Below are 26,137 nucleotides of genomic sequence, written 5' to 3' on the forward strand. Positions count from 1 at the left end.
ACAATAAAGAGATCAATTACACTAAAATGTCCAACAGCTAACACATTCATAAATGACCTGTGGGGCTCCCTTCTCTCTGATCACAAAGAAAAAGGTTCTCCTCTTAAGAACAATAAGACAACCAATGATTTTGTCCCCTTGTTTGATTCTTTCATAAAATATTTGTGTGGAAGTGCTCCACATGATTGCCTGCTTCTTTCCGTATAAGAAATATTATAGAGAGAAGTGGTACTGTCATTTAATTCTACTTTGTTCTTGGTTTTTTATGTGCTTTAGACCATTAACGTCCACATATCAAGACAGTTTGGAAATAAAGCTTATAAAATAAGATGTCACTAGTTTCCATTGAGAGATGGCATATACATATTTGGAATAAGAAACAGTGAGCCTTCTGTATGTGACCCACAATCACACCCCTCCTACATCACCCAACTAATTTCCTTTGCCTACTTTTCAACAAAAATAGAATTGAGAGATTTGACCATGATGCTTTTATGTGGTAGATAATTCTATACACACACATAGTTAGTCACTTAGTCTAATTATAGTACTCCTAGCTAGTTGGGGACCTTCCTAGTTTTTGTTTTTGGTTTGGATCTTGGCAAAGTCCAGGGTCTTTTTTCCTTGTAACTTGTTTGTTACATAGTGTTTACTGTACTCTCCATGACTGTATCTTTTATACTTGCATGGGTGGTTTTCATCCACAAACTCTGGCATTGGACCAAGCTCTACTTCATAGCTAGGAGCAAAAAATGTCACAATTGAGAGTCTATCTTTCTCCTCATGAGCCACAGCTCTGTGCTCCACACTCCTGTATTTTCCATTTGTAAGAACCTACATAATGCAAATTAGTATCAATCATCAAATTCAGGAGAGAAAAGAACACAAAACAATAAAAAAAAAGGATAGTCAGTGAAGCTAGCTGTTATGTTATGTAACTAAAAGTTTTATAGACAGAATAAAAAAGGGAAAAAAGTGAAGTAGTGGCCTTACTTCTATTGTGTCTCCAATGTTGATGACAAGAGCATTTGGAATTGGTTGAATAGGAACCCATGTATTGTCCTTGAGTATCTGAAGTCCCACTGGGCCTCCCTTTGCTTGCTGCAGTACAGTGAGGGCACTTCCATCTGAATGGGGACTCAGACCCAAAACAAGGTCAGGTCTTGAACATGGTGGGTAGTAGTTCATCCTTACAGCTTGCACTGATATTCCAAACATCTTCTCAAACTCATCCCCTTTTAAACCAAGGCCTAAAGCTATGTATGTCAACAGATTATAGCAGAGTTTCCTTATTTCTCCTGAGTATTCTTCCACAGTTTCACTGCATGAATGTTTAAGCATTTTAAGGTTTTAACTAAAATAAAAACATTGGACTAAATGAATAAAAATATCAACAAAGCTATGTGTTGTTTTCCAATCAAAGTTGGAGTTTCGTCTCAATAATTCGCGTAATAAATATTTACATTAAGGGTTAGCCTTAGTTTCTGAAGTAAAACTCCAATTTTGATTCGAGAACAACACTACAAGCACCTAAGGAACCGCGTTTGGTCTTGAAAATATATGGAAGTACTTTATATGTTACCTGAATTTTTCAGGTTTCTTTGGCCATAGATTTGGGTTCCTAACATATTGAGGTTCAATTCCAAGAGCAAACATGTTGCACCAGTCCAGTTTTTGGTCCTCTGAGAAAACAAAAGCTTGTCCATACCCTTGGACTGTTCCTGGAGCCATAGGGTATTTCTGTTTCTCTTCCAAAGGTAGCATGAAAAACTCCCTGCTCAGGTTCTCTATGCTCTCCAGCAGATTGAGGTCAATTTCATGATTAATTACCTAATGACCATAGTAAACATTAGTTTCCATGAAATAATATGTTTTTTAAAAAAAATACACATAATCATAGATGTAACTTTGGAAAGTTAATGATAGTCTAAATAGTTATCAAATAGTAATAGTGTTACTAAGAACCAAATGGTATATATTTACCTGAAAAAATCCCCACTCTTCACAAGCAGTTGCAAGATTGAAAAGTTCAGTGAGGACTTCCTCTTTGTTCCCTTTGCTAAGCTTATAGAAATCAATGACTGGCATGTCACTATATGGTGGGGGAAGAGGTGTAGTGAGTGTTGGTCTTTCTGTCATGTCTCGTACAAATCTTTGAGGAATTGTCCTTGGCTTGGTTTTTCTTAGCTCTTGGACATCATCAATATGCCCAACTTTGATGGGGGAAATAGGTACGGGAGGCATTGGAACAGAATCTGGGAGCTTGAGTTTTCTTTTTACACACTGGTTACTTTATATGCCAACCCTCTCAACCATGCCTGTATTTATAGTGGAATTTAGAGCTTGATGACGTTACATATTAAACAATTGGTAGTACCTAAGTCATAAGTATGCATAATTGGCACATGAATCCATGAGGTTAAGTGAAAATGTTTTTCTTTCTTTCTTTCTTTCTTTTTTACATTTTGGAAAAGGTTATAGATGAAACCGTGTGAGAATTATGTGCAGTATTCATTGTAAATTTGTAATGTAGCGTAAACAGCATTACTTTAACAAAATTTGAAAGAGTTGTTCACAAGGACCCACAGATATCAGACACGTATTTTTTTTTATAATAATAAATTGAGTAAATTTTCTATGCATATCCAAACTATGAAAAGATTTTATCAAAATTGGTTGAGTGCAACTAGATTTATTCTCTTAAAGTAACATCTTGATTGTCTTGTGAATAAAAAATATATAATTGAGAAAAAAATTATACTATAGGTGATTGATAAATTAAATCTTAATAACTTTGAAGTGTGAACATTTACATGTCAAGCTCTAATTAGAATTATTTGTACTATGTCAAAGATTTAGTTGTCACCTCCAAATTGAATTAATAACTAAATTATTGAATAGGTGGAAAAAAGTGAGCACATCCTCTGTTAACAACTATAAGCTTTGCCTATGCCTCCTCTATCTCTTTTTTTTTTTTCCTGTTAAAAAGGAATAAAACACTCACTTTTCTATTTCATCAATTAAAGTACAAACATAACCAATAAGGATTGAAGTACTTTGCTTTATTAAAAGCTTAATTCAATTCCCATTGCAATCAGTTCTTATTAACTGGTCTATAAATACCAATACAAACTTTCTTTAATACTTAAACCTTAGAATGAACAAACTCCATCTGAAACAGTTTGGGAGCAAGAAGACAAGAAAGCTGAGGCTGATTTGCAAGTTGGAGAAGTGAGATTTCTAGTGCTACCAAAAATATACCATACCAAACTTCAATGCCATTATGGATGACTGATTGGCTTTCAAATCATTATCATTATCATGGACATTTGATGCATTTTTGTGACTCCATCAATTGTGACACCAGTATAATTATTCGCAAATCAATGCAGTTTAAGAGTCACATACAGACCTCTTAGCTAATGCCTTTTATTCTATAGAAAAAAGGAAGAAAATATCTACTCAAGTGCACATGTCACATGGTAAGTGGTGTAACATACACCACGTTCTTTTCCTTATGCTAGTGCCACCATTAAACAATTTTAAAAGCTCAACTCTGTTTCCATGCTATTGATCTGTGAAATAATTAATCAATCAAATGAATGACTGAAACTTTATTTGTCTAATATTATAGCCACAAAATTATAGCATCAGCTTTGCATCTCTTTCCCCCTTTCCGCTACTTAATTAACTAATATGCATGATATCATCAACCACAACATAAAAAAGGATATGTAAATAAAATTAGGGCCTTGTGTATTATAGTTTATTAACGATAATGGAGTAAATAGAGGTTGGTTTAATTAGTAAGGGCATATTCTATAACAACGTGAGTTCAATTTCAATGGTGATGTAATGATTTTGTTAGTGGAGTAATCTTTAAGTGTATGACCCCAAACAGACGTTCAACCTAAAGCTTCAAATTCTCACTTTTCATAAATGTGCATTGGATTGAAATGTCTGTATGTTCAACCTAACGTTAATACAAACACGCCCTAAATATTTTTGTAAGTAATTTGTAATAACACATATTATACATAATATTTGATAAAATATTGAAAAAATATATTAGTAACATTTTTTTACATTTGATGATATTTTTCAAATGTTATGAAAAAAATTTATTAACATTTTTATTAAGTATAGAAAAAAATATTATTAATGATCAGGTTTATAAATACCCTACAAGCTAAAGAAGATTTGTGTGAGTGATATTAGACTACTAGGGCCATTCTGAATTGTCCCAAAAAAATGCCCCCATTCTGCAGACTAAATGTAGTGTAACTTGTCATGGTGCCTTTGTCCAACCTCTCATATGCTTAAATCCTCCTCTACTTTTTTCTCCCCACATGTCTCATTGCTCACTATTAATAAATGACTATAGCACGTATAAGCTGCTACAGATCCATGACTTGCGCGGAGTTTTAGTCCCACAAGTTTTCTTATCTTGCCAATGATACAAACAAAAACAAACAAAACCGTATGGGTGGACACTGCCACTAAAGGATATACTTACTAAGCGCATGCTACTGTCTAGTGTCTACTGAAATGGAAATATCTCCACAAAAAAGCATGAAGGTCTTGGAATCATTGAAAGATGACACACCACAAATTACAAGCAATGGATTTACTTACTCTTTCACTGTCTTACCCATTTTTCTACAATTTGATGGTGCAATGATAACAGGTTCACTGCTTGTGGACACGTTAGACTAATAGAGGCTTTCTAGCTTTCTCTTCTTAAATGAACCCATTTTTTCATTTCTCTTATGCCATATCTAGAAATTTTGGAGATGCAGAATTTTTAGTGGTGCCTAATATAATGTAAATTATCAACTTTTTTATTGTTCTCCTTATGATCAAGTAGTTCTAACATTTGATTCTCAAAGAAAATATGATTAATCTATTTTGTAACAATTATCTCAAATAGGATGTCGGCACTTGAATTTTCTGGAACAATAATAAACCTTATAAATATTGTTATTATCTATAGCTTTTTTATTAGATATCCCCAAAGGGTGTATTGTTTATAATCTTTTGTAAACAATCATAAATCTAAAAAATGAATTCAGTGTATGTTTGGTATCCCATTTGTCACCACTAAATTCATATAAATGCAGAAGCAACAAATAGTAGTTTTCACGTTAATTTTGTCAAATTAACGTGAATTTCATATTAGACGTGACCAATTGACGCATCCAAACATATATATAGTCAATCTTTAAGTTTAATACTTCTATAGAAGTATTAATTTATTCTATTAACACTTCTCCCAAAATCATTAATTTTGAAAATTAATTGAAACCATTTATGCCAAAACATTCACTAAAACTTAAACTTTTCAAAACTAATATAATACTTTTACAACTCATTTTCCTCTAAAGTTTTAAATTTTTATGATTAAAATGAAAAATAATTTTCTATTATAAAAATTATTCGAATTAAGTCACCATATAAAATTTTATTTTGTATTAAGTTCTTAATAAAATGACAATTTTGTTTTTGGTCCTTAGCAATTTTTCAGTCCCCGATAAATTAACGAATTTTATGTTTACTCTCTAATAATTTTTTTCATATGTTAATAATTGAAACTAAAATAAAATTCGTTAATTTATCCGAAAACAAACACAAAATTTACTAATTTATCAAGGACTAAAATAAAATATTAAAGACTAAAAATAAAATTTTTATTTTATTAAAAATTCAACATAAAATAAAAATTTATTAGAAAAATAATACAAAAATTAAATATTTATTAGAGATAAAAAAATATTTAAGTTAATAATTAATATAAAAAAGTCTTCAGCTAACATATAAGCTCTTATTACTAACACTTTTATCATAATTTTTTTAGAAGGGAGAAGACATTAAGAAAGGTAAGAAAGTTGAGAGAAAAAGTTTTAATTTTTTTTAAATAGATTGTTCAAATGATGATTATTAGGTAATATTTAAATTTGTCAATTAGTAATAATGCGCTTAAAAAACAAGCACACATGTTGGCTATTGACCATTCATGTTCGACATTCACATAAAAGAACAACAGACTTTTAAGAAAGTGGGGCATAAAGAAAAATTCATTTAAGGCCTAAGGCAAAACTTACCTTGTATCTACCGGCTCTACATTCCCTCCAATATAAGCCAATGGATCATCCGAACTCCAAAGTCATCTTTACTAAGCTGGAACCCACATCTTAGAAATGTTAGCAATATATTTATTTTTTTAGTTTATCATTAAAAATATTTTTTATTTTATTATTTGACATTTTTAAACTTTTATTTTTGGGTATCCGTTGTTAGTCTTGATTTACTTAAAATCTATCTATTTTCCGTAATTAATGAAAAAAATTACACTAGTTTGCTAAAAAAAGCCCAAAAGAAACATATTTGCCCAGAATGAAAATTTAAAGTATGAGGATAAATTATAGGTAAAATTATATTTTTGTTATTCACTTTATCTTCAGGTTTTTAATTTGGTTCTCCATTAATTTAATTCACGAATTTTGTTCGTGTCATATTCTTATTAGATGATAACGGTCAAATTGTAGCCTAGAGAATCAACATTATACGATTTTACAAAATAAGAGGACCAAATTTATAAACTAAATTAGTGGGAGATCAAATCCAAAACTGGAGATAAACTAGGGGACCAAATTTACAATTTTACGTAAATTATATTCACAATAGCATTCACAATAAGATCTAATTAAACGAATTAAAATACTTAAAATGCTCAAATGACAGAATTAAAAGTTGAGAACCAAATTAAAGGTGCAAACATGTTTTTTAACGATGAAAATGATATTTTATAACTATTTTATTCAATAATAAGGAATGAAGTCGTATGTAACTCAAGAAAAATGGATGGATGGTTTTGGTGTTCCTAGTGCAACGGTAAAGTAGTTCAAGTTAGAGATGTTACAAGAGGTAGCTGCTGTGCAAGGGAGAAAACGGAAAGACTGTTTATGAAGTGAATAGATGTTTACTTTTAAATAAAGTACAGTTAAAAGATTATATACTCACGGTGAAAAATACTTAATATTATTATGTAATCACAAATAAATAAATATATATAAATTTGTTAATTTTTATAATAATAATTATCTTACAACTTAGATAATAGTATAAAATTACTTATTTACTATTAAGGTCATTGAATGTAAGAATAAATCTTAGAGGGGGAAAATCTTATAGTTTATTTTAAATACAAGGATATCTTCCTTTAAATTTTAACTGGTATTGGGGTGTTGATAGGATGGTTGGAATGAGTTTAACTTGATATTTATTCGGCCTGAAATTTTAATTTATTTTAAATTCAATCCAATTAAAACCCAACAATATAAAGACATTTAAAATATTAAGTTGACTTAACTGAAATTTATTGATAAAACATATAACTTTTAATATTATTAGAAACATTGAAATTAAAGTATATTTTATTTTATAATATATATTTTAAAATAAATAGTTTCAATGTAAATATAATATTAAAAATTTATTAATATACATAACTGATATTAAGCGTATTTTATGTAAAATACTATTTATTGAATTAAAAGTCTTATCTTTGATGCATAACTATTAAAAAATATATAATTTTAAAAGAATATATAAGACAACTCTAAAATATAATACAAAATCTTCATAGTACGTTAAATCTAATTTTTAAAATCTAAATATGTTAAAATCAACTTCAGTGAGAAATTTAGGTATCTCTACTTTGTCAGTTACCTGTTGTAATCAACTGTTGACCCCTTTAGGTCTACTCTAAAATTCTACTATACAATTGTAACCATTTGAAACTAGGGAAACTTAATTTAATTTAAGTCATGACCAGGCCAACAGTAAAAGAAAATTACTTCAAAGAATTTTTCACCAATATATGCCATTAGCTCACTTTAAAAACAATAAAAGATTCTTAATCACACAAGTGGTTGTCGAATCTGTTAAGTTTAAACTTTTCTATGAGCAAATCCTTTAATATGATAGTCCCTTTAGGCATTCAAAAAGATACTTCAATCTGGAATTTGAATGATATCATGCTAATATTCAGTATCTTTTTAATAAAATAAAATACTAAAGTAAATGAAGTGAGATTCTTCATTCAATTCTTTTACATAAAACTCATCTTTGAATTTTTCTTTTACTCATTTTTTAAGGAATATCAGATTTAGGTAAATGTATTATAAAATCCGAACTTTCAAAAATGAAGCCTTCTGTTTGTTTTATCCCTAAACAAATTAATCATTTATACTACTATAGAGAATGAGTGCTTATCCTGCTAAGGAAAAAGGGTTTGAAATTCAAGCAACCTGTTGTGGCTTTAGGTACGAATCATTTAGTTTATTGCTACCATTATTTGTAGCCACTACAAGATTCGTTAGAAGTAAGACTATTCTTCATAGCCCACTTAGACTATGTAAGCTTTAGGTTCATTTACAAGAAATGCTGATTCCTAATCCTATTATCTCTTTCACAAAAGCTCTATTAAATTAAGTGGATGGCTGGCTTTCACCAAATTCCATAATTTTTTAATATGTTCAATTATTCATTTCATCTTTATAGTTACATAAAATTTATTTTTTAGTCCTTATACTTAAAAATTATTTGTTTTAGTCCTTATAAAAGTCCTTTTAAAAAAAATAATGTTAACTAGCATTGACATGGCACTAATGTATGTTGTGTTGTCAATGGCATTAATGTATGTTGTGCTTTACATAGTCTTTATACTTATACTATGTTATGTTTTGGTCTTATAGTTTTACACTTTTCCTTTTAGTCTCTATACAACTTTGTTCCTTCTATTTTTCTAAATCTATAATTTTTGTTCTCTTATTTCAAGATAGACATTTAATCTTCTTTTTTTAGAAAATGCAAAGTTTAATCCTCAATTTTGCTTACATATTTTATTTCTTATATTTTAATTAATTAAATCATTTATTGATGACACCTTAAATAAATATATTAGGTCTAAGATTTAATTTGATCAAAATAAAAATAAAAAAAAAAACATATGTAAAATTAAAAATTTGACTAAAATTATAAATTTTTTAAAATATGAGAATCAAAATTACAGATTAAGTAAAAGATGTGATCAAAATTGTATTTAAGAAGAAGAAAAAAAGTAAATCTAAGCAAATTCATATTTAGCCTATGTAGTTAATGACTTTTTTAAAAAAAAAAGCAAGTAATAAAAAATTATGTAACAAAGTACAATAATTTTAAAACTATTTACATGGATTGTTTTTGTCACCTAGGATAATAGAAGATGTCATTGTCACTTAGGATAATAGAAGATGTCACGTAGGAAAAATCATCCTATGTTTTTGTTTTTGTATTGCTTGTTTACATTTGTTATATTTCAACCAATGTAAAAAAATAAGACAAAAACACCTCAGGTCCTAAGTATAGTTTTAAAACTAGTCTACTTTGGTGCATAATTTTACAATAGTTATATTTCAATCGATGTAAAAAAACAAAATGAAAATAATGCATGACATTTAAATAATTTTAAAATCATTCTACTTTGTTACATAATTTTTTTTGTTTGTATTACTTGTTTCGTAAATAGTCATTTTTTCAAGCCATGATTACAGTATTCACTTTTAGAAAACCAATTCTGTGTTACAATAATTGAATTCATATTCAATCCACTTATTAGCCATGTGTAAATCGTCATACCTTTATTTTATACGCCCGAAGTCCCAAACTCATGTCAAACCCAACTCTCTTATTGCCTGTTTGTTTATTAGTTTGCTACACATGACACACGTTTCCAAAAAAATTGGACAAGCGTAATCTAGAATATGATGAATGCATGGAAGCAAATTCATCATGAATTAGCGTTCGCCTAAGCCATAAAACAAATAGAGCCACACAAAATGGTATTCGTGAGTCAAATCAAAAGTTTACATCCTTTACCAGCCGTGTGGAAATTCCCCAAACATGTAGAAGGAAACGCGAAAAACCAAGGACAAAGAATGCACCAACCAAAAACACATACATTAAGATTTTAGTTGTGCATTGCGCCAGTAATGAAAAACCAGGTATTACCACATTCAATTAACGATAAACAATTATTTTTTTTTTATAAAAAAAGTATGATAATATAAAGAATTTTCTTATGTTAAGAAAATCAAGAGAGAGATGAGGGACCAAAACATTAAAAGAGTTACTTCTTTTCTTCACTTCTCATCTAATGAGTAACTCATTTTATATTTAAGTTAAAAGAGAATAAAAGGTGAATATATATATATATATATATATATATATATATATATATATATATATATATTCACTTTAGGCATAAATATAAAAGAATTTGCTAAATCAGCAAAAAAAAAATTGTTAACATTTATCTACTTATTTTAAAGGAGCGTATTTTAACAAAGTATAACTTAAATTTTCTTAAAATATAAGTATAACTTTCTAAAATATTTTTTAAAAAAGAGTATAAATTAACAAAACACTCTTCTATTTTTTTAAAAGAAATATATTTTAATAAGATGTAGCTTCAACTTTTTCAGAAACACAAAAAACATCAAGACGGTAACTTGTTAAAATATTCTTTCTAGAAAACTAGGTATACAACAGCAAATATAAATATACACACACAAATGCGCGCACAGCGCACCATAATTTGGGCAAAAGAGAAGAAAAAGTGGTAAAATGAAAATATAAACAATACATAGTGTTTTGAATGAGAAGAAAAAAAATGAACAAAAGAGGAATGCGAGAGAATCTTGAGAAACGTGGGTTATTGAATTTTTTCCATTCTGATAGGAATATAAGATTGAATCAAGAAAATCTAGCCGATAACATCATCCAAATCTAAGTATAAATTCATTGTCAATTTCTATGTGTATTATGGGTAGGGATGAGAATAGGTCAGGTCAGGCTTTTTAAAAGTCTTCTTCACAATAAATATTTAATATTTTACAGCGTAGGAAAAAGTTAAAAAAAAAAAAGTCAATCAAGATAACAAGGAATATAAAAGGGCACATGACTCGCTTTATAATTAAGTCCTTGATTATAGGAATAGAAATTATGGAACAGTCATGTGTAATCAAAATCTGATAGTTTCAAAAAAAAAATGTAATTATATCCAAAAAATAATATAAATATATATATATATATAGGTCGGTTTATCAGACTTATAAGACTTTTTAATAAGCCTAAGTCTGGTCTATTTAATTCAATAGACTTTTAAAAAAGTCTGAGCCTACCATTTTAATTAAATAAATCAGTTCAGACTTTATATAGGTTAGGTCGTAGGTCCCTATAGGTCATTCTGACCTATTCACACCCTAATTACAGGATTTTCTTTCTGTGTAAAACACTTGAGCCAACCAACTAATTAACAAAGAACATGGAGAGTACCCAACATTACATCGGAATACTAGACAACATAACTATCTCGGCAGTAAAATTCAACATAGCCACTTATTCCAAGACATGATTATTGGGGAAAACTAGCTAGACCTAAAAATGCTGGCCAAATGGAACTTTCTTCCAGTTCCATAACAATTAAAAGATGCACATGACATATCTACTAAACAACGTGTTTGAAAAATAATCTTCTGACTATACATCTAACGCCAAAATCGTGTTTAAAATAACATCTTCAATTAAAAACAATAAAACTACATATGAAGAGCGTGTCTGGAATAACATCTTCCGACTACATCCAACACCAAAATCGTGTTTGGAACAGCATCTTCAATATTCAAAAAACAACAAAACTACATATGAAGAGTGAGTTTGGAAGTTGGAAGTCTTCCAACTACACCCAACGAAAAAATCGTGAGTTCTGACTACATCCAACACCAAAATCACATCAAATAACTCAAATGACACAGAAGCTACAATAATAAGCTTTTAAAGGACATGGATCAACATTAAGGTGAAGTCAAAGCAAACACGCACTAAACCCAGAATAAAACAAGAGTTAATGCTACATGGGAGAGTGTATGATGTCTCCCACCATGGGAAACATATTATTAACCATTAGATATATTGATTTTGTGGAAGGTCAAGATTTTTTATTTTTTTATTCTTTATTCCCTTTTTTTTCATCTCTCTTTGGGTGCTTCTAAGATCCCACCAAAAAGCTTACATCATTATATTTTATTATTAACTTATTTTTTAATTAAATTTTTTTAGTCTATTATTATTTAAAATGTTTTTTGGCATAATAAAAAATAAAACATAATTAAATTATATTTTTATTGAAAATAATAAAAATAACTAACTCACAAATAATACAGCATCTAAGACATAAATTAAAATAATAAAAATTACATAATTAAAATAATAACCAATTTTGTTGATAATTTGGCATCAAATTAAATCACGGATTCAAATGGAATGAATTTTTGGTTTGAATCCATTGAATGAAAACAAATCAAAGAAGTTGAGAAAAAATTTTAAGATAAAAGTGAGAGAAAATTGAGAGGTTTAGTTGTGTAAAAAAAATTGAAGTACCCCTATTTATATACAACGGTAAAGATTAAAAAAAAATTCAACTATCCTAAATTTTAACGATGATAAACGATCATAAAAATTTTAAATGAAACACAATGGCTATTAATTTGAATTTATCTTTATTTTTTTCTTTTTTTTATTAGAAAAATCTTGAAGGTGCTTCATTCTAGTGATCCATATAGTGCTTGTAATGGAAGGTGCTTTGGAAGCTAAGCTACTTCAGTGAAGGAGTTCCTATTCAAGCAATTGTTGCTGCTACTCTTAGACTGTTGCTCCCATGCATAATGCCCTTCCAGCTTTGCTTTCACTTTCTCCACCAAGTCCGCTTCCCATTCTGACTGCCTACAACGTTGTTTCTTTTGTTTCCGATGATATTTCATTTGTTTTTTCCAATGAGCTTTCTCATAGCCCTTTCTCTTCTTACCTTTTTCATTTCTTTTTTCTTTTCTAGATCTGCAAGTTCCAAACCAGATCCAATTTCTCCATATCTCAAAAAAAAAAAAAAAGGAAAAATATCTCTGATGAATCCCTACTTTCTCTCCTTGTCTACAAAGAACAACAAAGACAAAAATCTTATGCCGGTACATCTTACAAAATCTCACTGGATTTCATTAGTTGTGTTTAGAGATGTATAGATCATTTAATGGATTCCGAGACATTAGAGAGGCAAGAAATTAAAGAATTTCACAAATTTTGGTGATGGGCATTCTATGCCAATGCCACTACCAGGCTTGCATGATTTAGCCAAAGTTGGATAACCATTGTTAAATCAATCAAGCTTGTTAATATCACTATATTTATCATTATATTCTGTTTTTTTATCATTATATTTATCTCCCTTGTAAAAAATGTTAATGCAAAATGTAAGGTGTAAATGTAATATTTTCAATCATATAAAGAAATGTTAGGTGTAATATTTTCAAACTTGAAAAAGTGTTAGATGTAGGAAAATAAAATAAAGTTATGTGTAATTTGATAAAAACTCAGAAAATATTGCTATAATTTTCCCTAAAACTTACTATTGCGGTAGAAATTGTCTTTTTCACGGTGGGAAACATCATAGACTCTCCCGCCGTAGCCTCCACCATAAAATACATTGCTCAGCAACAACGATTACCATTATTAAACCTTGGTATGCTAGAGAAAAGTTAACAAATCAAAATTGACTTTTGATTATCAAGATACAAGATAGACAACACAACTTGAATAGGAGAGGAATTTTCAACATGTAGTTTGAGACATGGGCGAAGGAAATGACAGCATTAACGAATTTCAGATTAAACCATCCCTAACGACAATAAAGGGGACAGGACAATATAAAATAAAAGCTTAATTAGGACCTACTCTTTTAAACTATCATTCAATCACGTGTTTTTTATTGAAACAGTTTTTGCCTTCTCAGGTAGTTAAAATCCAAATTTTCAGTATGTACCCAGATGTGATCCAATGATCCTGTGTCCTTCTCCACTAACATGAATCAAAACTAAATGAAATAAATTCTCAAAGCAGTCGAAATAGGAAAATTGCTAACCTTACTTAAACATGGTAACTCACTACAGGCTAATATTTCTTCACAAGATGACATGCACAGGCTAATATTTCTTCACAAGATGACATGCACAGATACCAATGACACCTCAAATTGCTACAACCAACCCATGTTATAAACAGTTAACCCGATCCCACTTACTAACAATATGACCTATACATACAAACACTTGAACATAAAGCAAAGAATTAGGAACAGAAGTTTAGCATTGCTTAGTAACACACAAAGGAATGTTTCTGCAAGGATTTCCATTCATTCAAAACTTTGATATGATAACATAAAAGGAGAGTTTGTCATTAACAACGGACCTATTATAACTATATAAGTATTCAAAGCCCTAAAAAATGGTTGCCTAACCTTTCCAGACTCTATATTCTTGTTCCCGGGGCTCCAGTTAAGTGGAGCAAAGAATGTAGCACTGAACTAACATAATATGATATCCATCTGGCATCACTTGACAGCCAGGAATCCCCCTCCCTCTCTCTAACCCATAAAATTTAAGGGTGTGTGTTGTACCACTATCCACATTAAGAAAAACCTTAATTGAAAACACGTTACAAAATTTTCTAATCAATCACATTTTGTACAAATGTACACAAGGGTAACAGATCGCCTTCAACCTGCCACCTTAGCGAGTTTCTAAGTGCTAGTCTTGGTAGATATCTTTTAGCCTCTTCCTTTCACAATGCCATCTCAGTAAAACCAAAAAAATAAATTATATACAGGATCAAGTTAATCTCTAGTACCACCAAGACCAGCGCGACTTATGGCTTTTGTTGCGGTCCAAATCAGACGTACAAGCTCATCTACATCCTGGAAGCTGAAATCAATAACGCTTCTAATAGAAGCTATACAGTCCTTATTCCGTGCTTCTTGCATGATCACATTAGCAGCAGCAAAAGTGCTCTGACATTTTCTAGAAGCTTCCATTACAAAATGTATGTCCTGAGTCTGCAAAATCACAAAAACTTTTACCCAACTTTCCATTAAAAAATTATCAACATACATGATAAATCCTTAAGATTCGGTATTTTGTGCCTAGCCTACAATGAAACTCAATAAACTAAATAAGCTAATTGCTTAATATTAGGGTGAAAGGAAAAGAATACTATATAACCTTGAAATTTTACCACCACCTGTCCATCAAGATCTAAAACATGAATTGCATTAAAAAGTTATAAGTGAGTCAGTGACAATTGCCCATGAGGTATGACAACACAAAATGCTTGTTAGATAACAGAATCACTCTGATATGCAATAGAAATTGTCGATGGATCAAAACCTGAACTTTCCTTGCATGGAAAAAACAGCTGACATCCATCCTGATTCTGTCAAACTTTATATCTAAAGACAGAACCACATTTCCAATTATTATTTCCCAACAATAAACCCTTAGATCCCTTAACAGCAATCCCTTGGTACTTCAACATTAACATACCAAGATAAACTTACAAATTAAATGTATGGTTTATCAACAATTAAAACTTACAAAATCAAGAAGCCTGACTAAATTTGGACGAGTTCGAGCAGATATGACTTGATTGATAGCAACATGAGTATTAGTACCCCTGGGCAAAGCAGCCTTATCTGCTGCTGCCTGATTGTTAAGGTTATCAACATCGGATGCAGAAGATGAAGGAGATTCACCTAAACATTAGAGTAAAAAAGCAGTGGTACATCATTGACTTTGATCACTTGATAAGGCATGGATGCATCCATCAGACAACTAATATTAAAGAAAAGTCTAAGCAGTCAGATCAGAAGAAAGATCAAGAATGGTTTTATATCTAGCAGGCCCCTTGGTTGGCATAGGAGCCCTTCAGTGGTGGGCTTGAAGCAGGCATAGGCCCATTTTAATTTTTGCAGGAATTCACATTTTATTAGAAGAATGCAAAATCTACATACAACAATACTTGACAAGCCTGAAGACAAACACTTTTATGAAAACTATGCTCCAATACCTTGAGAAACCAGTTGAAGAGTTGATTGCAACTCCTGTCGATCTCTGTTAGTACTAGAATTTTTACAGTAAACCACTCTCATGTATGCCACCTCCATGCATTTATATGACAAAGCAGCAGCTGCCATTTCTTGGTGAGTTTCATATTCATGGGCACAGCATCTGAAAACATTTCAATTGTATGATTAAAGGCCAGTTAACATCCATAGCACAAGAGAAAGACAATAGTGCAAACTTCTAAATGTCGTTTAATGGAACAATTTTTATACTAATGTCATTTCTTGACTTCATTAAAAGCATTACAATTAAAATGTCATTACAAGACCTATATTTAATTATTTACAAATTAAAAGGCATCACTGTCATTATTAAAAAAATTGTCTGTATTATTGGGCCAGAATATGAGCTAATGAGTTGAACATCTGAAAGCCCAATCTAGGCTTATTTATGAACCAGCCAAAATTTTCAGCCCATTAACATGTTAATTCTTAGAATGTGGGTTTTGGCCTAACTCAACCCCAAAAGTTAGCTCATAGGGTGAGGAGTACCCCCCACTTATATATTCTATCTTTGCACTCTCTAGCCAATGTGGGACTTGTTCCAATATTTAATGAACAAAGATGCAAGCAGCCCCACGAGCTGACATTCACTTCAGCCTTTATTTATAACAACCAAATTGCATTCGACCAATAATAAAGGAAAAATCTAAGATCATAAAAAGTAATAAATTTACTTAGAGCTTCAGAATTTTTTACTTACTTGAAAAGTTTGGCTGCAGTAGCAAAAATTTGCATTTGACTCATTTCCCCATGCTTGCTACTCTCATTATGACAATTTTCTAAAAGAGATGCTCCATGCAGAAACTTCAAACCAGCTTGAAAGTATGTCTCATTGCTTTCAAAGTCAAACCCGGAGTTCTATAAATAAACAGTATTTACACCATCAGTTACAAAAAGAAAGATGCTAGATCCAACCAACTATATATTGAGTAAAATCTTGAATTGATCAACTGACCTTATAATTATCTGCTCTATCTTTTAGTTTTGCAGCTTCTTTCAGGGTGTCAGTAGCAGTTTGGTTAGAATTTGTTCTCAAAGGACTTAACAACGTAAGTTGCTGATCAGGTGCAAAATTTCCAGAACTATAATTAACTCCAGCATTGTTACTAACATCAGCATAATTTCTCATTGACTTGGCCATATCATCATTGCCAGAAACATGGACATGATGCTCATTAGACATGCCTCCCTTTTGATGCTGAGGTACAGTTCTAGAACCCACACTCAATGCTTCCCTTTTTACTTCATCCACTGCAGACGAGAGAACTTTGGATTTCCCAACTCTTGATTCTGTGAGATTAGCTTTGTTTTCTCCCTCAAAATCCTGAGTCAGGTTTTGCCAGGGGATAGGCTTATTATTATCAGTGCTACATTGAGCATCCATCTTCAGAATTGAATTCTCAAAGTCTCTTTGTTTTATCTCAGTTTGCTTTCCAGTTTCATTTGGCCCATGTCTTAAAGCACTTTTCTGACTAATACAGTCAATTTCACTTTTAGACTTTGGAGAAATATATTTAGCATTATTTTTTGACTCAGCACCAGATTCATGATTACTGGGATCAACTGCTGAATCATACTTCCCACTTTTTTTTGAATAACCACCAGTCTCTGAAACTGAAATCTTCATCTTATCTGTACCAACATGAGAACCAGACTTTCTGTCCTTCTCCTTGCTGTGCAATGATGAAACCTTACCAGATTTCTGCCAAGAAAATTCACTTTCCTGATTGTCCTTGTTTACTTTCTCCTCATAACGTTTACCATTAGCACAATAACCAGGTTGTTCAACATGAACACCACCTTCAAGCAAATGACTATTCTTTAGTTCAGAAGATTTTTTAGCTTGGACCCTGGCTGTGTCTTTAGCATCCTCAACCCGGACCTCTATTGAAGATAATTTGTGGGATGCAGGATGTAAGTCACGTGAAATTCTACCCGCCTTCAATTTTACTGATAGCTTTCCCTCCCTATTATCAACGCTTCTCCTGGAACCTACTGAAGAGAGGCAACCTTTTGTAGCATCATCTTTCGCTGAAGTGCCTCCTACTGCCCAAATATTCTTATCCGAGTTGAAGGCCCTCAGAGGTGATGAGGTGACAGATTCAACAGGTGAACCTCTCAGATCTTCAAAGTAGGTTTTAGCTTTATGAGACCCTGAAACTTTAGAAGAGCTCGAAGTTGCTGCCAATGAAAGCGGTCTAGAGCCCAAATCCTTGCCCAATTGACCAATACCATCTGAAGCATGAAGAGATGCAGTATTTTTCCTATGCTTCCTTGGTTGGTTGCCTTTATCAACAAATCTTACTTCTGTCCCAACAGCCATTTGGTCCCTATTGCCTGACAAGCAAACTTGTCTCATCCCACCTTTACTCAATTTATTATCACCTTCAGTTAATGATTTTGCCTCTTTATTCAAAATTCTGTATCTCTTTTCCTTCCTAAATTCACTTGCATTGCCCTCTTCACCATACTGCTTTTCACCATGCGAGGAGTATGAGTTGTTATGCTTTTCACCATGTGAGGAGCAAGAGTTGTTATGCTTTTCATCATCCATACACTCCTTCAATTTCCTTTTCTTCATTAAACCACTTTTACTGCCGTTTATCACATCCAAGGACCCACCACCAGACAAGACCTGAGCTTGATCTCCCTCTTTCTTGACAGTGACTGGTAAACTGTCCTGTACGTCATCAGATAAACAATATTCATCATGCTTCCTCATATCCTTCCCACTAGCTTTTGTTGCCAAACTATTTCTTGAATATAGAGACACCTTCTCAAGGTCCATGCCAGGATTCAATTGCTTATCAGCATAGAAAACATTTTCAATTTTTGGTTTCTTAGGAGTTCCCAATTTATATTGATCAGCATCCATCTTACGTTTCAACTTAACATGCTTTCTCTCACCTGCCCATGTGTGAAAATAACATTGAAATTATTAATTACGAATATGCATAACTTCTTATTCACAAAAATAAATAACAACATATCAACTCCAAAATGAATGAGGTACCTTCATTTACTTGCTTTTCTTTCTCTATAGGCACGCTTTTCTCTTCTATCATATTGTCAAGACTGCTAAGATGTTTAGAAGAACTCATCTTCTTCATTGGGTTTAAGTCGGCAGGATGCTGATTCATGACATTCAAGCTTCTATTTTTTCCAGATACTTGAACATTGGTCTTGGCAGAATTTGGAAACTGAAGCACGTCATTATTAATTCCTGACATTGTCTTTTCCTTAATAACATGTTTCTTCTTTCCTCGTTCAGACAACATATCAGAACTGGACATGTTGTGATTCAGGCCATACTGCAAAGCATCAGTAGAGCTCACTCCAATTGCAGTTTCAGTGCCATGGCTTTGCATGTTATTTTGACCATTGGAAATTGGCATTTGATACGAGGCGTAAAGTGCTTTTGTTGTCTCATCCTCACTGAAGTCACATGAATTCATTCCAGGCCTAGCAACAAATTCAGAGAACAATGAGAAGGCAATAATACAAAAAGCAAAAACAAATGCATACGTGGATAAATTTTAAAAAATGTAAAATAATCTGTATATCATTCAAGACTCAAGATAGTCCTTGATTGTTGCTTACAATACAACATCTTACTAAGGGTATGTTTGGATTTGTGGTAAAGGATGGAATGGAGTGGAAGGAGAAGTTGTTCCATTTTTAGTTCGTAAAAATTGGAATGGAACATAATGGAAGTTGATGAACCAAGATCCATTCCATTCCATTGCTTCACTCTAATTTTCTTCCCCCAAATTTGGGGTGTACTTGATGGAACAAAGCTTCTAGATTGTAAAATAACTATTTTATCTTTATAAATTTTATCCTAATATTAGTCTCTTTTGTAAAATAACTATTTTATCTTTATAAATTTTATCCTAACATTAGTCTCTTAAAGATAATACATTTGAAATAAGGATAATATAGGAATTAAAAAGTTATAACTCATTTCATTCCATCCTTTTTCCAATTTTTTTTTTATCAGCAAAGATAAATATTTATATAGATAGATAGATAACAGAGTACCAGAGGTACTGAAATACATCTGGATGGGTGGCCGTGCAATTGGTTCCGAAGCAGACTAAATAGAGTCTAGGAAGGAACCAAGCAGGCTACACCATGTTAGCATCCTTTTTCCAAATAATGGAATGAAATTGTTGTTTCATTCCATTATAAAATATCCAAACAATGGAACAACATTTTTATTTCATTCAATTCCAATTCATCACATTCCATTATATTCTATTCCATTCCATTCCATTTTCCACCACCAATCCCAATATAGCCTAAGCATATACCTGGCATAATATGGTCATGCATAATTCCAACCAAAATAAGCAATCAACTTACAGCCAATTTAGCATGCTACACAACCACTTCTCTGGAAGATGCTCTGGCTTCACACCATTAGGCAGTAGCCGCCATTTCTGGCAACTGTCACAACATACCCAATCTTCCGCAATAACTTGAGGCACTCCTGCTGATGAAATCATCTCTGGAGCAATGCTGTTTTCAGTAATAAGAAGTGCAGCTGAAGTATCTTTTATGCATGGCCCAGCTAGCAACTGGTTGGCCACTTTATGGCAACTCGGTCTTACCTTTACCTTAGCCCCAAATGCACTCTGTTTTCCATTACTGATGTTACCATTTTTTATAGCACCATTACCGGCAACACTGTCAACTTTCTGTTCCGATTTTTTTCCTCTCAATGAATCCCTGTTACTATCACTGAACTTTTTGCCCTTCAGTGACTTTGACTTATTCATTTTACTTTTAGATGTATTGTCACAGCCAGCACTCACTTTATTGATTACCATTGCATCACTAGTACCACAAAAGCTATCTTTTCTAGCAACAGCCTCAGCTTTTCTAGGACTCTGATCACCCTTTGACTTAGTCTTCCGCTCAGACACAGCCTTTACTTTCTGATGGTTCTCATACTTATGATCTACCTTATGTTTCACTGCATCACATTCAAATTTATTAGAAATCATGAAAGTATTACGCGTGTTATTATTCATAGGGTCCGTATAATTATCCTTACGAGAATTTTCCAGTTTATGCTCTAAAGCATTTTTCATAAAACCATTTCCTGAATTTTGCTTTTCAGTCTTCTCAAAATCCTGACCAGATATTGACTCCAACGACTCCTCCTTCAAAGCTTCTACAGGAACCATTCTGCCTTGCACCCCATTCTCATTAAACTCCTTGGAGGCTTCAAAAGCTTTGGCAGTGACTTCAGCTGTTTCACCAGCATCACATATTGAACTTGACAGAGGTGTACATTTCAAGTCATTAGAGAGAAAATCTTTACAATCTGGCGTTCTGTTTCCTAATCTTTTCTTTGTATGCAATGTCAAATCCTTCTCAGAAAAGGTGCCATTTGTATGCTTCAATTCCAACTGTTTTTCACTTTGTCTCACTATTCTCACTGTCCTCTTCTTCAAATGTTCATTTCCCACAAAAGAATCTGATTCATCAGTAGACATGGAACAAGTATCTTGATGACCTTTAAGAGAAGACAAGTATTTGCTGTCGCTAATAACTTTTTCATTCTTCATCATGTAGAGCAAACTTTCGTGTAGAGGTGATACTAAGACACACCCAAGGATAGGAAAGGAAGTCATAACCTATGTCATCAAATAAGGAGTAAATACATCAACCTTTCTAATGGAATTGAACAGTATAGAATTGGAGAAGGATCTCTACCTGAATAATGCCAGTTGGAGAACCTTCAGCATTCTCTTGAGACACTGGTGGCATGCCTTCACTTTCCACAGGGCTGTTCCCCATTGAGGAAGAGGGAGAGTTATCAAGCCCAAGGCCACTATATATCTCAGCATTCTTTTGTGCTAAGATATTAGATTTCATTTTAATTCGAAACTTCAGTGGCCTTTGGTCAGTTGAATTTCCTGTCTTTTTTGTAGTATCATCTTTCAAAGTGCACCTCTCAGCTGTATCACTGGAAGAAATTCCTCGTTCTTTCTTCACTGAGTCATTTACTGAAGCTTCTCTTAAATCACGAAGTGAATAAGAACTATGAGAAGCATTTTCAGGCCTTGCATGAGGCACATTTGAAGATGCTTTTGTGTTATGAGACACAACCTGTATAACAACATAACTGACTGTGCTCAATCAATCTGTATTATTTCTATGATGAAATATGCTGGCAGCATATATTACCTTCCTATCAAGTATCAAATAGTAAAATAAACAAACAAAAATATTGCTATATGCCTATACCTCCATGTGGAGATTGATATTAGACTTTGATGAGCTGTGGTTTCTTTGTGGAGTCCTTGGATGAGACCATAAACAAGGAGAGCGCTCTTGGGTAGGTAAAAAGGAACCATAGCCACCAAATTTTGCACCTGAAAAATATTATACATATCTGATAACATCACTTCATGGACACAAAGACTGATCTTTCATTTCTCAGTAAAAGCTTTGACTTTTATTGTTCCACTTACCCAAATTCTCAGCAGATACACCACCTTCAAAGTCCTTTTGAAAATGACCAAGAAAATGTTGAATCTTCTCATCCTTCAGGAAACAATTTATTAGTCCTAATATTTTTGTGATAAAATTTTGACAAAAGACTTTAGAAGCAAATGTCATTCATCAACAATAATCTGTAGGTATATGAAGCATAACAATAGAAGGCACCATAAAGATCAACAAGCATTTAAGAATCATCACTTATTCTATTATTTGATTTGCAGATACTAACCTTCTCAGATGAAAAAAATACAAATGCAAATTGACATAGCATCAACAATCTAAGAAGCATCTAGAAGCTTAACTTGCATCAAGTCCATTTTGTACAAGAAAAACAAACAGTTTAGCAAATAAATCTATTTCCTAGTAATTGGGGATGCGTGTGGTGTTGGTAAATATTAAACTGTGTTTCTCACTCACAAAATAGCAGAATACGCATCTAAAGCATTATTAGGCAAACAAAATCAATTCGTAATATTTATTGGCAATGTTCTAGGATAGCTAGATTCGCTATGCTTGTCAGCACACAAGAAACTCAAGACATTCCTCTATTATGTTTCTGAATCACTTCGTTAATGCCAAATTTCTTTGTCATTAACAATGTAGGTATGATTATGAAGCCCAACAGCCAATAGTGGTGTTCAGCATGTATCAGACTGATTTAGTCCCTCCAGACAGAAGTTTAATTATGAGAAATTCTACAACTCTCATTCCCTATTTTCCCCTAGGAACCAAATACATTAATACATTTACAGACACAATTACAAATTTTATTGATCATCCAAACCATGCATAAACCAAGCAAATTCAAATGGGAAATTTTCAAAATAGATTGAAGCAAGTCCTTACAATGTAAGAGAAAGAATCAGGGTCAATGTTGGCTTCATCGTCACCATTATAATAGCAAGCCTCTCCTTCCTCAAGCTCAGTATTTTCCTTCATCTCCACCATCCACCAAAACTTTCTAGCCCTAGGCCTAACCCCAGAACCCAAAAAGTTATATTTTCACATTGAAACCTTCCCTGAAGTCTAGCATCACTTCAATCAAAGCCCCCCAAAAAAATAGTGGCAATAAAAAAAAAACCCAAAAAACCAAAATAATAAAAAAAAAATGTACACCGACCCAACGAAGCAAACGCGAAACCCTCGAAAACCCAGAAGGGAAAAGCGATTATTTGCACAGTGATCATGCCATGATATAACCCTTCATTGATGGAGGAGCATATAAACCAGAATAAAAACCATTACTTGCATTAAAAAAATTGAATTATTGGCTTTAACCCCACAATCTGATGAATAAGAAGAAGCGGTGGAGATCGGCGAAACCGATCAGTGGCTACTGAAATGGGTTTTTGACGGCGAGTTCAAAACGGATTTTTTTCCCAAATATTTCGCTTCGCTCTCCCAATATTTTGATGTGTGCACACAGCGGAAAGAAAAGAGACTGGGCTTTGGTATCTCAATTTTAATTATTTAGTTTAATCTAATCTTATCACGTATTTTTTAAAATAATATATATTAATAATTTAGGATTTGCTCTTTGCTTGTGACTTGTGAGTGTAAAATAACCGTTGATGAAAAACCAATGCATGTATATGATAAATTATGAATTTATTAAAATATCAAGATTAATAATGAAGATATGTTTCTCTGTTTTTTTTATTATTTATTTATCTATCACAGATTGAAAGAGTGAAATTTTATCAATTAAATATTTTAATACTAGTATTTTAGGTTGAACAATATATATATTGTTTTGGAGTTGAGTAACATGAGAAAGTTAACTTTGCACCATGGGAAAATTTTAAGGACCGTGTGATTTATTAAATTTTTATTATGCTGTCCGGATTGAAAATCATTAAGTGGAGTTGTTAGTTTTTCAATTAAAAAATTTCCATGTGGCTGTCCCACAAGCAACTTTCTGAACATGGCAATGCTCTCTGAGCAAAGTTTCTTCTCCGTTCTCACACCTGCAACGCTTCCATCGTCGGGAAAAGGAAGCAAAGGAAGCAACAACACCGCCAATGGAAAATCATCACCAATGATCAAGTGGTTAGGTATTAGAATTAATGTCTCATATGAAAAATATTTGACTTATATAAAAATTAATAAATAAATATTTAATAATTAAAAATTAGATTGTAAGTGAGTTAATTAAGAAAAGTTTATAAAGATTAATTATAAAAAAATTAATACCTATTAATATAAGATAGAGTTTTCTTCCTAAGATAAATGTATCCTATTTTTAATTATTAATCATCACGCATGTAGAGAAAAAAAAAAGAATAATTAAAAAAGTAAAATTTTATTTTTATCTTCTTTGAAAGAATTAAAGCATATGGAAAATAAATTTCACTATAAAAAATACATATTATTTATGATAATCATATATTTTATTAGTTTCTATAATTATTAATTTAAAAAATGGTTAAGACTTACATGCACCCATGTGATCTCGAACTCACATAACCTAATACCTAATGTGGAAGAAGCACTTCAAGATTATGTTCACGCACACGGCCTCGCACGTCAAGTTCTACGTCAAGGACAAAGACATGTTTAAGTATAGTCAGCGGATTAGTGGATTAGCTTGCAAATTTATTAATTTAGACTAAATATTAATAAACAAAAATAAATACTAAATGTTTAAGGTAGGGTAGAATTTATTAGTGTTACTTTTAAATTACATCCACCCCATAATTTTTTTAGTTACTGCTTTTAGTAATAAATAATATTTTTAAAATATTAAATAATACTATATTTATTTAATTTTTTAGTATTAAATACATCAAATTTATATATTAAGTATTTTTTTAATGTTTTAGTATTTTAAAATATTTTAATGTTTATAAATAATTATCGAAAATTATAGAATTACCTTTACTATTATTAGTATACCTTAATATTATATATATCCCCGTTGTATAAACTGCCAAAATATAAAAACAAAATATTTATTATAAAAAATTATGCACAAATTTCTATACCAATGATAAGAAAAAATATAAAAATAATGTGAACTGTTAAGTTTAATAAATAAAAAAAAAATAATAGTGTATATAAGTCAAAATTTGTAATATTTTTAATTTTTCCTTTTTTTTATCACGGACTATGCATTAACATATTAGCATGTGGGCTATGTGTGACCAATGTGGCCTAATAATTTTATTTTTTTTTAGTGAATGAATAATACTATCGAGGACTAAAAGCCTTTATGAGAATAAATATGAGTTATATCAACTCTTAACTCATAAAAATTACAGTCAGGGCTAAAGGAATAAACATTAAAATTAACATTTACCGGCACAGCATCCTTAACAAAAATAGATCATTTATTTCACAAGACTTTTTTAAATGCACCTCTTTTTTATTTTTTTTTACTATTAAATTTACTTAAATAACTATATCTTTTTCCACCCTCGTTCAAATATTAAAAATAGTTCTTCAATGTAGTTTTTTTTCTCCTTATCCTTCTCTTTTTTCTTTTTAGTCTAAATCACATGTATTTTTCATTCTTTTTAGTTTTAAATCTATTAGAATTTTCTTGCTAAATAGAATCATTATAAACTACAAAAG

General features: G+C 31.5%; 2 protein-coding genes across 3 annotated transcripts; both read right to left on the reverse strand.

The window, feature by feature from the left end:
- Nucleotides 1-311: 311 nt before the first annotated feature.
- On the reverse strand, nt 312-2,313 carry LOC114387210 (protein SRG1-like). Its single transcript, XM_028347349.1, has 4 exons — nt 1,984-2,313; nt 1,583-1,830; nt 994-1,321; nt 312-834 (listed from the first exon to the last, which is right to left on the reverse strand). Exons 1-4 carry the CDS (start codon nt 2,242-2,244, stop codon nt 574-576), a joined length of 1,098 nt encoding a protein of 365 aa, XP_028203150.1. The 5' UTR covers nt 2,245-2,313; the 3' UTR covers nt 312-573.
- An 11,947-nt stretch (nt 2,314-14,260) lies between these two features.
- On the reverse strand, nt 14,261-24,012 carry LOC114387460. Of its 2 annotated transcripts, XM_028347655.1 has the most exons (12): nt 23,411-24,012; nt 22,534-22,606; nt 22,307-22,434; nt 21,773-22,168; nt 21,108-21,693; nt 20,414-21,026; nt 19,062-19,510; nt 17,004-18,955; nt 16,749-16,906; nt 15,991-16,151; nt 15,519-15,676; nt 14,261-14,980 (listed from the first exon to the last, which is right to left on the reverse strand). In XM_028347655.1, the coding sequence occupies exons 1-12, from the start codon at nt 23,510-23,512 to the stop codon at nt 14,762-14,764; spliced, it is 4,995 nt and encodes a 1,664-aa protein (XP_028203456.1). In that variant the 5' UTR covers nt 23,513-24,012; the 3' UTR covers nt 14,261-14,761. The 2 variants fall into 2 exon arrangements, with proteins under 2 accessions (XP_028203456.1, XP_028203455.1); XM_028347654.1 differs by having other exon boundaries at nt 20,414-21,693.
- Nucleotides 24,013-26,137: the final 2,125 nt, after the last annotated feature.

The sequence above is a fragment of the Glycine soja genome, chromosome 15, assembly GCF_004193775.1.
Source record: "Glycine soja cultivar W05 chromosome 15, ASM419377v2, whole genome shotgun sequence".
NCBI lineage: Eukaryota > Viridiplantae > Streptophyta > Magnoliopsida > Fabales > Fabaceae > Glycine > Glycine soja.